Source organism: Lepidochelys kempii, chromosome 12, assembly GCF_965140265.1.
Source record: "Lepidochelys kempii isolate rLepKem1 chromosome 12, rLepKem1.hap2, whole genome shotgun sequence".
Lineage (NCBI taxonomy): Eukaryota > Metazoa > Chordata > Testudines > Cheloniidae > Lepidochelys > Lepidochelys kempii.
Window position 1 is genome coordinate 15,879,538 of NC_133267.1, and position 18,390 is coordinate 15,897,927.

General features: G+C 41.1%; 1 protein-coding gene across 2 annotated transcripts in view; it reads right to left on the reverse strand.

Annotated features, from left to right (window-relative positions):
* NKD1 (NKD inhibitor of WNT signaling pathway 1) overlaps positions 1-18,019 on the reverse strand; it is a 144,508-nt gene extending 126,489 nt beyond the window's left edge. Inside the window, exons 1-3 of one of the 2 annotated variants that reach the window (XM_073307657.1) lie at positions 17,701-18,019; positions 17,525-17,557; positions 17,150-17,301 (exon numbers count right to left, since the gene is read on the reverse strand). In XM_073307657.1, coding sequence (XP_073163758.1) covers positions 17,150-17,301; positions 17,525-17,557; positions 17,701-17,725 — 210 coding nt within the window. In that variant the 5' untranslated portion in view covers positions 17,726-18,019. The remainder of the gene's footprint in view (positions 1-17,149; positions 17,302-17,524; positions 17,558-17,700) is intronic. The other variant, XM_073307656.1, reaches the window with a different exon arrangement.
* Positions 18,020-18,390: the final 371 nt, after the last annotated feature.

The following is an 18,390-nucleotide window of genomic DNA, read 5'->3' on the forward strand; positions in this document are numbered from 1 at the left end:
GGTTTTAAGATTAGGACAGCACAACGTTTGTCAGGTGAACTCAGAACTGAAGTAAGTTTTATTCAGTGTGGAGATGATTATAGACACTACCAGAGTGTGTAGCACTATAGTATCTGAACGCTCTTACATCATTTGTTCTTGTGGAAGTACTGTCCTCAGTGGAAGCATAGCTCCTCCTCCTCCTTCAAAGCTCAGTAGAAGGAGCAGACTCCACATAGACTCATTTCCAATTTGTCTGGGAAAACGCCTACACAAACCAATGAGAGGGAATATCAGGAATCAGCCTGATCTCTGGAAAATGTCAATTCCACAACTGTGGGCAACACCTGGAAAGCCTGAACATGCCATTTCCCCCTCCAACGTGTAACCTGAGATCTGAAACATCCCAGGAAAACACAGATGCTGAAGTAGGGATAGAGAGTGAAATGTGGTCAATGAGATAGCGACAGCCCATTCCTGGCTTTGTAGATCAAGCCCAAGACATTCATTGGGATGCATAATTGGATAGGCAACTAGTGTAAAGCACAGCACTGGTATGGTGTTTTCTCACTGCTTTGTGCTGCTTTTCAGGCAGGCCACAGTATGCTATATGAACAAGACAGTCCTCCTTCTCAGAGCAGGCACAGCTTGTAAATATAGTCTAAACTAGAGGTGATAAAAGCATGGATCATCACAGTTAGCTCCCAGTCCAACTGGAAAAGGCACAGTCTCCTGCTCAGCCCCAAATGAAAGGTTCTTGCACACTACTGCTCCATGGGTGGTCAGAAGCAGAGCCTTGCAGACCACTACTGTTGCACACCCTTTTTGTCAATTAACAGGGTAGGCGAGAACAGATTCTTGTGGTTTCCTCTGTTTTGCCTGAATTAAATCGGAGTCAGCTGCAGTCCATCCACATCCCCATTTTTTTCAGAAACTGGGACATCCAGGAGACTACACAGTCCACCCTCAACCAGAAACACGCAGCGCTTGGCGTCAACAGCGTCTTAGTGGTAACATAGCCCAGAGCATCCTATGCTCTCCCACAACAGCCACACACAGATGTAGAATAAAATGGTTGCAGAAATGTGCCTTGCGGAGTCTTCTGGGAGTTGCCAGACACCACTCTGGGGGATCTTTTGAGAGAAAAGAGCAGTGCCAGCTTAACACAGCTCCATCTATCGCCATCAGATCCTGTAAGGGAACCAGCAGAAATTCATCATCCTGTCCAAAAAGGCATAAGAAACTATCCATCAGTTCCACCAGCTCTACTACACTGCCATTTCCTGATCTAAAAATTGACTGGAGTGGATCTAGCACTCCGGAGGAAGTCATGTGGTCCCACTGGTCACCCTCTACTATCTTCTTAAATAATCTTTCCCAAGAAGGATGATGGAAAGAGAAAGAGCAGTAGCTGGCTAAATCACTGCCATCAAGTGATGGTTTCTTGAGCAAGAGCTGCAGTGGTCAGTGTCTAAGAGTTGATCATAGCTTCCCCTGCCGCAGTGGGCAGCCGGGCGGTACAGAGGTTCATCTCACATGTGGCCGACAGGCATTAGGCCCTCCAGCTCCAGAACGGCCCAAGATTTGTGGAAAATGGGTGGGTGGCAGTATAACCCTTTCTTGCTGTGGTTGGTTATTTCTGCAAGTAGGATGCATCCTTACCAGTCCTTTGTACACAGACTGACGAACTGCTCCACTCCATCCACCTTCTTGTTACAGGCATGAAAGTCTAACCCTTTCCATGATCAACACTCCTCTGCTCTGTTCCCCAGACCTAGATCTCTACTTCTTCACCCAGGGCAAGGAGGTTGCTTCTTCTGCATTATTGCCTGATGCACTTATTATAAAATGGGAAGGTATGAGGTTGAAGCCAGAGTGAACATCATGATGTGTGCATCTTCTAAAATGTATTTTTCCCTCATGCTTGTAAAAGATGATGATTTCATACCATATATACTGGCAATTTTTAAAGTAGGAAAAAACATTATAATAGAATAAGGTGACAAGGAACAGAGAGAAAAATCAACAAAAAGAAAATCCTCTCCATTTTTCTAATGTTTAACTCTAAAAATCCTTCATAAATTCTCTTTAAACCTTCAACAACAGAAAATTCACCATTCTGCTGATGCTATCAAAAAATTCACCCAAAGAGGCTCTCTTTAAAAGAAAATGTTATAAGGGAAGGAAGTGGGGAAAATGTAATGGAACATTTCCTACTAATTAAACATAGCTTCATTAGTGTGATGGTATAATGTCCACTTGGCCTTATTAATTGATTTAGCTTTGAAATGCTTAGGTCTTCATCACTGATTGCCACAATGACATCCAATTAAAAGCAAACTTAAAATACATTTTCAAAAACAACAACCACCCGAAAATTATTTTAATGCAGACAAATGCAAGAGCTTTCTGTAATACCTCTGTGATTTCTAATGTTGCTATTAATTTTTAATACAGTCTTTAAATTCCAATGACTCGAGTCACTAAGGAATTCTAAAGTACCTACAATCCTCAACCAAACAAGGAATGCTTTCATCTCCTTGCCTCAGAATCGTGAAGTATAAACTCCAAACCTCTGTGCAGAAGGAATTTTTTAAAAGAAGAGTGTATTTCTCAGGATGATGATGCTCTACCAAAGAGCAGCTCAGTTCCTTTGTGTTAAGAGACCAACAGCCCTTCTTACAATATTTCAAAGCAGCAGCTGTGACTTTGAAACTAGGGATTTATTCTGGCCACCTGCTTTAAAATTAACCAAAATAAACAAATTGGGATGGTCCAGAGTCATACCCACAGGATGGAAAGACAGCACAGGTCATTTCATGTTAGAGTGTCAGATCCTGCAGATCACTGATTTCAGTGTGTTGTTGTCTCTGTGAGGACTTCTGGATCATGCCTGAAATGCAAATCTAACTAACTGGTTTTTAAGGACGAGCTTGAGATGTCCTTACTCATGATGAGTAATACCTCACTCCACAAGTAGTCCCCCACTAGCTTCAATTGGAGCACTCCTGGCATAAAGTACCGTGCGTTATCACATTCTGACCCTAAATATTTTGTTTGCTTTAGTAGTAAACATTTTTGTAAGTTATTTAACTTCTGTAGCAACAAAGATAAAATAGTAATCAAAATTTTAAACCCTTGTGCTTTTCAACATCATTAGCCAATTTGTTCTGGTCTGAAAAGTTGTATCAATGCGGTAAAAATGGCATCCAACAGTGTTAACTGTTGCTTCAGGGGAACATCAGAATGTCCCTCACTACACAGCTGACCCAGCACAATACATATCAGTTCATCTACATAGATATCTCCAGGCCTGATCCTACTCCCATTAAAGTCACTTGATTTCAATGGGAGTTGGATCCAACCCACAGTTCATAATGACTCAGTTGCCTATTGGCTAGTGTCAGCCTTTTTTAAAAACACATTAATATTAAAAAGAAAAGGAGGACTTGTGGCACCTTAGAGACTAACCAATTTATTTGAGCATAAGCTTATGTGAGCTAGAGCTCACTTCATCGGATCCTCACTTCATTTCTTTTTGCGAATACAGACGAACACGGCTGTTACTCTGAAACCTGACATTAATATTAAGTTATTTCAGAAACGGATTGCAAGGAAAATGTAACGGATTTCACACCCCCAAACTCTCTTTCCAAACTACAAAAGAAAAAGCAACATTTAAAAATAAATACTCAGATTTCTAAAAGTCAATTTAAAGAAAATGTTACTAGAAAAAGCAGGCTAGTGGCAGAGGATTTTCCATTTTCTACTCGCTTGCGGCTTGCTCACTCATTGCACACTGCCCATTTGCAGATAAAACTTTGACTAAAGTAACCAAATGTAACATTAACAGAGCCGAAGCGGGAATGTGCACAGTTCTCTCAGTGACGACTGGCAAAGAACCCACTCCTTCAGCTTTAACTTCAGGAAGAGGCTCTGGAATTGAAAAGGCTGCTGTGTGTTTGTTTTTGTTTTCCCTTTTTTTTTTTTTTTTTTTTTTTTTATAAATTACTCTTCCGTTTGATGTCTATTCTAGCTCTCTTTTTTAAAAAAAGACACACATCAGGTTAAGATGAAAACTGCCCACACGACAAGTTTGTGTTTACAAGCTTAACAGCAAGTTTCATTTGAACACAGGTCAATGCGGCTCTAAGAAAACATCACATACCAAAAATCACACATGGTTAGAACACATCGACACGAGCAGAGAGGAATTGTGGACTCAGTCCGTGAGGCACCGAGCCAGTCTGAGAAGCCCTTTGAAGTTAGAAAAACATCCTCTGGTCAGAGCACATTTGTGAAGCCGTGGGACAGGCGCTTTAAACAACATTCACTCTGAGATCACCTGCGGTGTACTGGTGGATAGGCGCCTGTGTAACTTTAACAACATAACCCTTTATACTCCAACAAAATCACTCTCTCCAAACTATATCATATCAACAGTATACAGTCAAAAGTATTGCATGGCAATCCCTGGATCATGCAGCTCTCTCTAGAACATCATTTCAGGAGTTTCACTAAGGTATGTAAAGTTTGTGCAAAACTTACTGGTGAACAGAACTTCATTAATGGATGAAAAACACTGTTTTATCATCAGTCAAGATGGCAACAACTGAGGAACTTGGAGAAGCATGGGGGTTCACCAGTATGGCCAATGGAAATCCATGCTGCATCAAACCTAGGATAAAGGTCAGCTTTCTAGCCCCTGGAGAAGTTGCACCCAAATACCATGGGGATCACATTTTGTTTTGGCATTATTTTAATGACTCGGCTATTTGCAGCCAAAATCTTTTCTTCTTTTCCTCCTCTCCATAGCCAGAAGCTGAGCCCAAGCATCAGAAGAACCTCTTTCGAGCACTGGTCTTGCAAACTGAGCCTTGTCTGCAGACCTCTGTGCCTCCACCACACGTGGAAGCCCCACAAACTTCAGTGGCATGCTGCTCAGTTGTAAGAATTTCCCCACATGAATTGGCTTGCAGGGTTGGAGCCTTGAAGTGGCAATTCCATTGAATTCGGTCAACTGCCCCCTTGCCCCTTCACTTTTTAAAACTAAGACAGCTTTATCCTTCTGGCCGAAATTCTGCCCTTAACCATGCCTGAACAGGTCCCCCTCAAATCAGTGCATCTGCACAAAGAAAAGGAGTACTTGTGGCACCTTAGAGACTAATCAATTTATTTGAGCATGAGCTTTCGTGAGCTACAGCTCACTTCATCGGACAACTGAAGGCAGAATCTGGCCTACAAGTTATTCTAGAAAAACACTGCAATTTGAGAAGACAACTAATTTTTGCCTTTCTATTTATCGTGGGTATAACCAAACCACAACCTTTTTGCAGAGCTCCTCTTGATGCTGATGGAAGCGCTGACTCTGCAGTAATGATAAGATAGGGCTCTCCTTCCTTGGTTTTAATATGCACTTAAGAGTATGAAATTAAGGTTTTTCTTATCTACCAATCTGGCCCTTCTCCATTTGGGAAGCGCTCTGTCCTGTCCCGTCCATCCCTGCCTTCTGCCTCCCCCCCCCTCCCCCCGCAAAGAGGTGAAATTAACAGCTTTTTGTGTTTCAGTTCCTTGGTTGTGCACCAGTATTATAGAGGTTGCCATCAGAAAGGTTTCAGAGTAGCAGCCGTGTTAGTCTGTATCCGCAAAAAGAAAAGGCACCTTAGAGACTAACAAATTTATTTGAGCATAAGCTTTTGTGAGCTACAGCCCACTTCATCGGATGCATTCAGTGGAAAATACAGTGGGGAGATTTATAAAGACAGAGAACATGAACCAATGGGTGTTACCATACACACTGTAAGAGAGTGATCAGATAAGGTGAGCTATTACCAGCAGGAGAGTGGGGAGGGGACCTTTTGTAGTGATAATCAAGGTGGGCCATTTCCAGCAGTTGACAAGAACGTCTGAGGAACAGTGGGGGGGAGAATAAACATGGGGAAATAGTTTTACTTTGTGTAATGACCCATCAACTTCCAGTCTTTATTCAAGCCTAAGTTAATTCTATCCAGTTTGCAAATTAATTCCAATTCAACAGTCTCTCCTTGGAGTCTGTTTTTGAAGTTTAATTTGTTGAAGAATTGCCACTTTTAGGTCTGTTACTGAGTGACCAAAGAGATTGAAGTGTTCTCTGACTGGTTTTTGAATGTTATAATTCTTGACGTCTGATTTGTGTCCATTTATTCTTCTATATAGAGACTGTCCAGTTTGGCCAATGTACAGGGCAGAGGGGCATTAGCACATGATGGCATATATCACATTGGTAGATGTACAGGTGAACGAGCCTCTGATAGTGTGGCTGATATGATTAGGCCCTATGATGGTGTCCCCTGAATAGAAATGTGGATACAGTTGGCAACAGGCTTTGTTGCAAGGATAGGTTCCTGGGTTAGTGGTTCTGTTGTGTGGTTGCTGGTGAGTATTTGCTTCAGGTTGGGGGGGCTGTCTGTAAGCAAGGACAGGCCTGTCTCCCAAGATCTGTGAGAGTGATGGGTCATCCTTCAGGATAGGTTGTAGATCCTTGGTGATGCACTGGAGAGGTTTTAGTTGGGGGCTGAAAGTGATGGCTAGTGGCAATCTGTTATTTTCTTTGTTGGACCTGTCCTGTAGTAGGTGACTTCTGGGTACTCTTCTGGCTCTGTCAATCTGTTTCTTCACTTAAGCAGGTGGGTATTGTAGTTTTAAGAATGCTAGACAGAGATCTTGTAGGTGTTTGTCTCTGTCTGAGGGGTTGGAGCAAATGTGGTTGCATCGCAGAGCTTGGCTGTAGACAATGGATCATGTGGTGTGGTCTGGATGAAAGCTGGAGGCATGTAGGTAGGCATAGCGATCAGTAGGTTTCCGGTATAGGGTGGTGTTTATGTGACCATTGCTTATTAGCACCGTAGTGTCCAGGAAGCGGATCTCTTGTGTTGACTGGTCCAGGCTGAGGTTGATGGTGGGATGGAAATTGTTGAAATCATGGTGGAATTCCTCAAGGGCTTCTTTTCCATGGGTCCAGATGATGAAGATGTCATCAGTGTAGCGCAAGTAGAGTAGGGGTATTAGGGAACGAGAGCTGATGAAGCGTTGTTCTAAGTCAGCCATAAAAATGTTGGCATACTGTGGGGCCATGCGGGTACCCATAGCAGTGCCGCTGATTTGAAGGTATACATTGTCCCCAAATGTGAAATAGTTATGGGTGAGGACAAAATCACAAAGTTCAGCCACCAGGTTTGCCGTGACATTATCGGGGATAGTGTTCCTGACAGCTTGTAGTCCATCTTTGTGTGGAATGTTGGTGTAGAGGGCTTCTACATCAGAAACGTCTAACACATGGAATAGGGTCAAAGAACAGCTACTGCTATGGAACTAGAAGGGACCTCACAATATATTTGTGGTTACCAAAAGACATTTCTTATTGTTTGCTGTTAAGTTATTGCCCCATCCAAGGTGCTCCTCACTGCAGTATCTTTAATTCCATAGTGCCCGTCGTTCCAGTTCTGGGCCTCTTGGCAAGAATCAGAGGGTGCCACAGGTGAGGAATAAGTTGTATTGGCAGAGATGTACTTTGGGCATGAACTGTGTGTTGTATGCGCATAGGCTAAGCGCTGGCAGAGCTTGCATTTCCCCTGTCCTTATTAAGGGCTAAATACTACCTCTGGATAAGAGCACGGGGCAGCCATGGCATTCAAAGGACATTTAATAACCTAAGTCTGCCCTGTGCTTGCTGTTAGTTAAGCACTTTCACAAGCATCTGTTTCATCCAAATGAAAATAAATTACAAAAAAAAAACCCAAACCCACCCACTCCGCCGCCCCCCAAAAAAACCCCAAACAGTTAAACCAACCATCTTGAAATGACTAGGGGTGTAAAGTCTGATGATCACATTCTGGATAATCACATTCTGCCTCCTTATAATCCCCCATGCAGTCTCAAATGGATACAGTATTCTTCCTCAACTGTTGTGTTTAAAGTGTCTGCTGCTGTGTAGCTGCCATGCTTCAATCCATCAATGGCTGCATTTCCATGGTAGGTGAGAGGCCACCTATAATAGTTCCAGTAGTAATAATAGGAAAAATTTGCTACCCAATTTTCTATGGCCTGGTCTACACTACAGCTGCCAGTTGATCTAAACTGCGCAATTTGTGTTACGTTAGTAGTGTAACTCAAGTCAACGTAGCTTAGACCTACTTACCACAGGCTCCACACTACACTATGTCAATGGGAGATGCTCTGCCCCTGACATTGCTTCCACCTCTTGTTGAAGTGGAGTACAGAAATCGATGAGAGAGCGCTCTCTCATCGACTGAGCATGTCTTCACTCGACCCGCTAAATCCATGCCGCTGCAGTGCCGATTTAGCTCCGTAGTGAAGACAAGCCCTATGTCACATATTAGTCCAGAGCAAAACGGTTAGTATGTGTCTTCAATCAGCCATGAACAACCCCATTTAAAAAAAAATGTTTATTACGTAAAGGTGGGTGTGACTCATAATGGAATCATATAATAGAGCTCACTGGACTTAAAAATTTTTAAAAAGTCAACCTCCAAACCATTAAAAACAGGGATGTGATGTACCAATGGGCTGCTCCCACTGCACTAAATAATACCGTAGCTAAAAGCCCTATTCCTGATCATCTATGAGAATATAAACTGCAATGTAATTGCCAAAATCCTTACTGAACTCTCAGAGAAGAGTGACTGAGTAAACTGCCATGATTGAGAGGAGAAACGCTGCCACTACAGGATTAGTGCAATCCCTGGTGGATGAACAAGCCGTTAGTCTGGCCATTTTACTCCTCCATCCTCACCAGCTGACACTGCAACGAACCTGATCCAAAGCCCACAGAACTCAATGAAGTTCCTATTAACTTCCGTGGGTTTTGGATCAATCCTTAAGGGTGTAGGAAAATAATGTGGAGGTTTTACAGATTATGTAAATAAGACTTGCTCAACCCCCAAAGTTACTTAAAAATAAAACTATCCAAATATTTTATTTAAGGCATCTTAAAGACTGCTTTAATACATGCATCCATATTAGGAACAAACCCTTGTACATAAGCTTTACATAAATAAAAAATAGTTTAAACTGAGATAACCTGTAACATTTACCTTCAAAACAAAATTAAATATTCGGCATGACTAAATGGGGGACAGTATTTCCATGGGAAAATATCAAATTATTATTTATTTTTCTGTAAGTACTTGTTTTGAAAAGTATTTCCTCCCCACCTGGTCTTAGGCTAAAAGCCACAGTCTGCATTTAAACAGTGTGTACACTTTAGAAAACTATGAAACTTCTTTTTTTAAAAGCAGAAGCATATGAAATTATTTCATCCACTTTTCATATAGAAAGTCTACAGCTGACCATAAAGAAATAGGCAGGCTCCCAGTATAAACTTGCTAGGATTACATCAAAGACCTTCCTCTAGGATTAGATGATTGATTTCTTCAATGCTTTTTAGAATTTCTTCCAGGATATTTTGGGTTATTGCCTTAGACCTTGCTCAGCTGGAATGACAGATATTCTCCTTGCTAGATTGTGATGTTCTCTCTTTTAGGGGAGAGAGTGTCTGCAGCACATACACACGTACACTATGTGAACAGGGAGAGACAGAGAAAGACTTGGAAAGTTCACAAACAAAATTTTTATTTATTGTTTTAAAAAGAGAGAGGTTTATAATGGAAACAGTGACACAGGCTTAACCACAGCATCTTATGCAATCCACAGATTGCCTTTTACTCTAGGATCTCAGGATCCTGTGTTCCTTGCTTAGGAAAACCTCTCACTGAAGTCAATACGAGATTTTCCTGGACAAAGAGTTCAGGATCGAGGCGCTATATAGGCACTTGTGCGCCACATGGCACTTTTGCATAAGACTTAGTTTTACACGCACTATCCTTTTTACTTATCTCTTGGTTCCTTTTCCCTGCATAATTAACCCTGGTGGAAATATAGACATTTTCAGCCAGGACAACAAGAAATAGCTGAGACCTTAGCTACCACCATCATCTCTTTGGAGAATCAGACAGCAAACTATTTCTGAGGGCACCTAAAACGCCCTCCTGCATCCCTCTTCCTCCCCCGAGACAAATCTGTCACCTGGGTACCACACATAAGTCACATGAGACTGTGGATCAAAAGATCCAAGTCTGCTCCAAAATCCCATTCCTCCTGCAAGACAATACTTTGTACTCTTACTTCCCTACTGAGATTATCCCCTTATTTTATACCTCACAGCATGTGTGGCTGCACCCAAGATCAAACACTCATGCATGATTTTCTTCCACTGATCTTGAGTCACAGAGTTATACTTTAATGGGAACCTCAATATACTTAATCCTTTAAAGCTGCCACGCTAACAGCCCCAAATGCATTAAATTCCATCATAAGCACAAAACACAAAGTATTTCTCGGGGATGGACAGCACATAGACTGTGCTGACCACATGCCAATCCATCTAAGATCTAACATTACACATGCTGTGTACATTTGCTAGACTGAAGCCCAAGGTTAGTTGGCAGAAAATCTAGGCACTTTAGAAGTTTTATAAATTAAATTCTGTTCAGAATAAAAGCAGTCCCCTCTCCATACTTCAGAGGAGATCCACGGATTCACAAGGGACTCTCATGGCAAGTGACACAGTGGGTGGATGCTTCTAGTGACCGGCTTTAAATCCAAAGTCGGTAACATCCAAAAACGAGTTTGATGGTCTTGCCATCATAATACAATTCAATCTCTTTAAAAATAAGACACAGCCTAGCCCATTTCAGTATGATTTGCATATTGGCACTCTTCCGGAGAAGGCATTGATCCAAACAACAAGGGTACCAGGGCCAGTCTAGAGGCTAGATGGTTGTGGAAAAGCATAGATGACACTGTACCAAATATTTCAAAGGGGGCTGCTTTCTGTGTCCATATTTTTTTTTAAATGTACCTTCATCAACTTCAGCTATAAACTGCCACTTATCTGAGCACATAAGTCAGTAAATTCATATGTACATTTTAGTTTGTGCATATAGTTACCCCCTTGCATTAGCAGATAGGACTGAATTTACACATGGAGTCAAAAAGGCATCATTTTCCCATAGTCACTTTTCAGAGCTGAAGTGTACCTTAATATATACCACAAAGTCTGAGACTCTTAGTCTGTGTGTTCAAAGTAACAGGTACTTTCACTCAGCACAAATGACAGGGAGAGTGGGGAAGAGAGGTGACATATTACAAAGAATTGCTCCAAATATTTCTTACATTTCAACATCTGCCATTTACTTTTCTACCAACTTCGGACGCTAACATTCATGAAGCTTAGCCCATCCACAAGAATTTCTATAAAGGCCAACTGGTGGGAGGTGCACCGACTGCACATTCTGATTTGTTTTAAAAATCACTGAACAACAATTCCCTTCCTTCAGAATAAAATCAACCCTTACACAGTTTCAATACTCAAGGACTCCTCTTTCCTCTGTTCCTAACCCAGTTCAAAAGCAACCATTCAAGTCAACCGAGATCATCTTCTGAGGGATGCCTACAAGTATCCACTTACTTGGCTCCTCCGGGGTCTTATTATAGATCTTAAAAAAAAACTTACAGCGGAACCGTCTGTTAATGAACTCTAGTGTAAAGAACATTTCCATATGTCCAGAATGTAACAAATTTCTCATCTTTGTTGTAAGCAGGAACTTTTAGTATAAAAGCCTGGAAAAAATTATTTACATTTAAGACAATATGGAATATAACACATCATTGTTCTATTTCATCCTAATTTACAGAGGAAGAGAATGTATTCCATAAAACAGCCCGCCTTTCATGAGAAATAAGCTTGCATAAAGCCAGGAGGTGCTATCTGTTACTGGAAAGCCTAAGTGACATAACCTTCCCATGTCACTCAGATTTAGACCTCCTTCAGCTACTAAACAGGGCATATTTCATCATTATAAACATCAATCTCAGTAACTCCAACTTTCATATTTTTCATTGTCTGAAGAGATCAAATAAATTGATTTAACAAGGTTTGTTTGCAGAGACTTCATGGGCCATTTAGCTTTCCAATCAACATCCCAAATTGACAGTGCACCACATTTAATCTAAAGTATCTTTGAAACAAGCCCAGATGAAATGAAGATCATCTCCCATCTACCTCCTCCATATTGCTCAAGCAAGTCAACTTTCTAATTTCATAACACAAAATATTTAATTTATGATTTTCTTCATATGTCAATTTAACCTCCGGCACATAGCTTTGAAACCATGTAAGGACGTCTAACACTTTCCATATGGCTGCTGCATTGTGGCTTTTAATTGTACCAACTGGTATCATTCAAGGATAATTCCCCTGGAATCCAGCTTTCTGCTATAGTACTGGCCAATTCACTAATCTCATCACCATGGCACTACTACTTTCAGAGCTTCTTTGATTGTTAGTGTTCATAGTGTAATTTTCCCAAACCAGCACTGTCAAGATGTACCACGTGCACCAGTAATTAAACTGTCTTGGTTTGTTGGCACCAAAATCTCAACAGTACTTAGGGCTTTTCTCTCCTATCTCTTTCACTGCAAAATTTGGGTGAATTTGTTTTGGTCTACTACACCTGATGCATGCAAAATTAACAATTATCCAAACCCTAGCAATACCTAGAACCGATAAACCCATTGTTAATTTTAACCAGGTTTCCATAAGTCAATATAGTATATTAGTTACAAAATGCCAACAATGAGGTAGACTATGTGCATACTTGACAGGAGGCAAGTTAAAAGAAAAAAGAACATTTTAAGTAGTCACACAGCAATATGGCAGACAGATAAATTATCCAATAGATATATACTTGTATTGCTACCATGACAAGAAAAGGTCAGCCTCTCAAAACAGAGTTCTGCTCATGAGATGGTCTCCAAAAATATTGCTAACTAGTGTTTAAAATTTAACTCTACCATTTTAATGGCCTTGAAGGCAATGTGAATGTGGACAATAAATCATAAAATGATTTTTAAGGAATTGTGTTTTCATTCAGCACACATGACCTATCTACATGTGTGCTTTACAGACTATATCTGTGTACATATACACACGCATGCTTAAACACACTATTAAACAGATCAATCTTTTTTAAAAGAAAGATCCTGTTAGAAGAGAATGGAAGCTGACACTTTGCGGTCTATTCTCTTCTCAAACAATGCATGGAATGCCCATTAATGTCAATGGAAGTTACAGGCATAGAACATATGGAAAGCATGCCCCAGTCTTAAAGCCAGTGATATCTCTTAGTATTACATTCTGTACTGCTCCCAGCCAGGGGGGGTGCAATCCCACTGATGTCAAGAGAGTGGAACATGCAAATCAAGAGCTGTATAAAGTCCTAACAATATACCGATACCTAAAGTCTTTCCTAGTTTTCCCATCATGGTAACTTCCAACTTGGCTCAGTGGGTACCAGTTTGTTTCGGACTCATACAGGCAATTAAAAATGACAGATTTTTCAACCCAGAACTCCGATTTTGATGAGACACTCTAGTAAGAAACTAGTAAAATTTGTTATGGCTTTGAAGATAAAAGTAAATTGAATTAAGCAAATGCTATATTTAAAAATTTCCCCTCTAGCACAAAGCCGCTTTTTAGTTTTAAAAAAAAATTCAAATAATGGTGGTTTGCAGAAATAGTTTGTAAAAATAAACAAGATGAATAAATGAAATCTGTTAAAGGATAATCCGCTCAGTGACAGGAAGCTTTTCCCTTTTTCTCCAGCCTCAAGTTAACTCCTTCATAAGGTAGCAACAAACATGTATTCTACTTCCCTAAAAGGCTTTGTAATGTACAACCCCATTTCAATTAAGTGGTTTCAATTAACATTAAAAACAGACGATAAACTCAAGCCATCATACTTTTCAAGGATGCCACAAAATTGCTTTTTCCTTTAATTCAGTGTCACGGACCAGGATGGCTGCAAATTAACCCCAGCTTACACAGTAATCAAAAAATGTAGAGCACAGCAGCCCCTTCTGGGCAGGTGTCAATGCTTTAATAAGATCAGAGCTCTTATCCCAGAAGAGAAGGCTGTTTACACACCACTTTACCCTTGTTCGTGCCTTCACCCAACAACAATTTACTACTACGACAGCCTTCTCAGATGACTGATGCATTTGGCAATAGCTGGACACTAATTAGTTTTCTCCTCATGACTGTTGGCGGGGGGGGGGGGGGGGGAGGCGGGGGGTGGAGGAGGATCAGCTGAGCAAAGCTTGTTCCAATCAGGAAACACTCTAAATTACAGTTCAGTAATAGAACAGCTTTTGAATTTTTGAACCATGCTTCTGTCAAAAAGTTCAAGATTCAGTGTACACAAATATTTCCCTCAACTGGTTTATGAAACTCATCCATGTACATTCAATCTTATATTTTAAGTGAACATACTAAACTTTATTTAGCTAATTTACTCATTCCTTGTTGCTTTAAAACAGCTACATTAGTATCAACTTCCCTGGAAGACAGAAGTGAAGCCCATTTTAGTGGCCCTGTTCTTGAGAAAACAGCCTACAACTGGTTTATATCCTGATTTATATGTAATGTATTGTCAGGTTACTCTATTATGAACAATTTTTCACCAAGACGATCCAAAACCTCCAAAACTTTGGACCAAGACGATCCAAAACTTCACAGCACAATACTGTTGAGTGCTCTCAACTCTCATCGAAAGCCAAGAGAAGATGCACAAAATTTCACAAAATCAGGCCCAAAACGCTAAACAGATAATCATGATTCTTTTTAGAGATTCCTGAGAAGAGGCTCAATAGTGAACAAAAATATTCCTAGAGCCACTGATTTTTCTCTAATGTAAACTCAATTGGATATTTCCCTGACTCCACACGTTCTCATCTCTTTCTGATCTATTCCTACCACAAACCACAATAGCATATGATTTTTCACTAAAATCATCATTAAAATATGATTTTTTCACTAAAATAGGTTTTAATGGAAAACCAAACTTTCAACCATGGCACAAGCACAAAGAAAAAACTTTGATTGATTCAAGTGTTTGGGTATGTACAATTGTTATGTAGCATTCCATGAAATTGATTATAAATATTAGTCACTTCTACATCTTGAATAAACTAATAACTAAGATGCTAGGCTGCAGTCCACTTGATAGTTCAGGAGAATGGACTAGATGATCTTTTGAGGTTCCTTCTAGCCCTGCATTTCTATGATTCTATGATATCTTGGGATATCGGAGAATCAAAGATAGGTCTCAGAATTGGTCTTGCAACCTTGACTCCATAACCTTTACACACAGCATATCTGTTTCGGCTATACCTCCTTCCATATGACATAAAATTCATATTTTAAGGAACCTTAATGTAACTGTCACAGCCATCTTCCAGCAGGATGCCAATAGCATTAAAGCAATTAACAGGCAATGAGGCCATATATTCAGGGCAGTATCAGGCCACCATTATTTTGAAACATTCTGCACCAAACTACATATTAGGAGGTACAGTCAACACCCTCTATGGAATAGTGCATTCAAGCACATTTCAAATTAACTAATTTTAGAGGACAGTAAAAAGTATGGATAATTTAGCTAATTGCTTAATTAACTAAGAAAAACAATGACTTTTTACTAATATATATAGAGATAAATAAAACTCATGGAGTAAGAGTTTTGCAAGTCTCTCAAAGTATCGTTGAGATTCATAAAACTTATGTTAGAATTTGTGAGGTTTTCCCTGTATTTTAAACTCATGTTTTCTTTTTGTATTCAGTTTAAATTTGAGACTCTCCTTCCTAGACAAACCTGCCCGTTAAGGGTAGAACACACACATCTCAAAAGTTTGACTTGCAAAAGTGGGTTTATCTGAAGAATAATTGTAGGCAGAATTATTATATTCTATTTATTGATACAGATTATGCACACACTGTTTTAAGTAAGAAATTCTTTCTCCCACTGTCATCACATTTTCTCCAACACATAACTCCAAGCCAAACCCTCAAACCAATGGTGGCTAAGAGAGTTTAACAGGGAGCAAAATTAATTTGTCCACTGATAATAAATAACACTTATATAGCATATTACTCCTTTCACCCAGCCTCCAATGATTTCCAAATTATTTATCAATTCTCACAAGAGAAAGGTTTTAAGATTATAGACCCCCAAGCACAAGAGAAAGGTTTTAAGACCCCAACATAGTCTCTTATCCATTCTACATCTCAAACAAGAGGAAAGGTAAAGTCCAGATGTTAAGTAAAAACTGCACCATTTACGACGAAATGTCTCCTCACAAACACAAAAGTTTGCAGGATGTTTGGTGTTGCTGCCCTAACTGTGTTTTCTGACACACATTCCTGCACTGGGAAGCACAGATTCTAGTCTCCTCATCTCTCAGGTTACTCTTCCACTGACCCAGTTTAAGGGTTTGATCCAAAGCACACTGAAATCAGTGGGAGTCTTTCCATACACTTCAGTGAGCTTTGGATGAGATCCTAAAAGAGTAGATGGACAATATTTGAGAATCACGGTCTTCTACTCCCCCATCATTCCCTTGAGTTTCAAGGGACAGCATTAAGAAAGAAACCTACAACCCCACTCTTGCCCAAACTTTACCGGGAGGATTTAGGGTGAATTGGTTACATAGACTTCCCCCAAGCAGCATGTGCACACAGATGAGCTGGGAAGTGACAAGTGGCAAGCTCAAAAACTCCTTAAAAAGAAAATCACCCATGCACTAATAGCGTGACCAAATCAGCAAATAACACTTTTGGAAAGTAAAAAGGCTCTTTCGTGGCTCGGCTCTCCTGAACTCCTATGTCAAAGAGCCACAGCAATAGCTCTCTGCCACAGACAGTCGCTTCTCTTGGTACGTTTTGGGAGCTGGGCGCATTCCAATGGTTTTCTGTTTGTTCCTGTTTGCAGTGGGTTTTGTACTAATCGTCCGGCTAATAAACTAGTGGGCAGGTGCTTGTACTTCTGGCAGGCTCTTATGCCAGAGCAGACTTTGTTCTGGGATTCTAACCTCGTCAAAGGGCCACAAGAGAAGAAGCCACCCACCAGGGCAGCCCCTAAAAGCAGCATCTGGGCAAAGCAGAGCCTCCTCACAGCTGATCCTGGGAAGGGAAGGGAGAAAGGGGCTTGGGCTTTTAGTGTTTGAAGAGGGAAGGGGGAGTGGGGGAGTTTGTGCAGCTTAGACACTGACATACCCTGGTGCTGGAGAGCCTGCAAACAGCCCGGTGCTGGCAGCCTTGCAGGAGTCCCGTACTGCTGCCCCCGCTGCTACCGAAGTATTTCTGCTTCACCATCCAGTCCTCAATCCCTTTCCGAGCTAGAGAGGCGTTCACTGCAAAACTATCACCTAAGGAAAGCACAAGAGACAATGCCACATACTGGAGCAGCACACCCATGCCCTCTGCCTGCCCCAGGGTGGGAGTGCTGGGGGGAGGGGGAAGTGGACCAGCACCTGGGGTATAAACCTGAGCCGGCCACCACAGTCCCACCGAACCCGCCGCAGAAAGTTTGAGGGGAGAGAGAGGGGTAGGGGGATGTGAAAGTTACCAGCAATACAGAGCCATCCCTACCTTCTGGACTTTCTCTCGGTTTACAAACGGCAGCTAGGCAGGTCCATGGGAAAGTGTAGGGGGAAAAAATAATACAGGAAGATCATTAGACACCAGTATAAAAAAATCACAACAAACAACACGCCATCCAAACAAGGGGGAAAGGGCTATGGGAGTAGCAAGTGAAAGGAACTAACCATGTTTCGAGTGAAGTTTCCCCATTTCTCTGCATTGATCTGCAATTGCGATTCATTGGACTGTTTTCAGTGGTGGGTTTTATATATATATATATTTATCTATATATAAAATCCCAACGTTTTTAGAAATCCATGTGCTCCACTTTCCCCCCTGCTAAAGCAAAAGCAAAAATCAAATCTCAGTTCCCCTTCTGCAGCACGGTCCTGCGTTCCTCCTCTCTCTGCTGAAGTCTTTCTCCTCTCTCTTCTCTTTTCCCAAAGACAGAGGCGGTTACAAAAGACCTTACTTCACCCACCAGGGAACATGATTGACACCTCATTGAGATTAGACCACTTGCAGGCAGCCTCTGGATTCCTATTGGACTGAGGCGGCACATGAAAGGGAATAAAGATCCTTTTGGAGTCTCTCAAAAAAAAAAAAAAAAGGAGCAGCAGCAGCTCTAGTGCATTTCACTTCCAGCCAGACACAGGCAGCAGAGCACAGAGCCACAGAGAAAGCCCAGGAAAGGCAAAAGGAGGAGGCCTCTTTCTAATAACTGAAATGTGTTTGCTAAATCCGATGCACTAGTTCATGCAGTTGCAGGGAGGAAACTTTGGGAACGTGCTGCATGCTCGAAAGGTACTCAGATCCCCATCATTCCCCACCCTGAGCTGCAGCTTTCCAAATTTTTCTTCCCCTCAGGGCTGAAT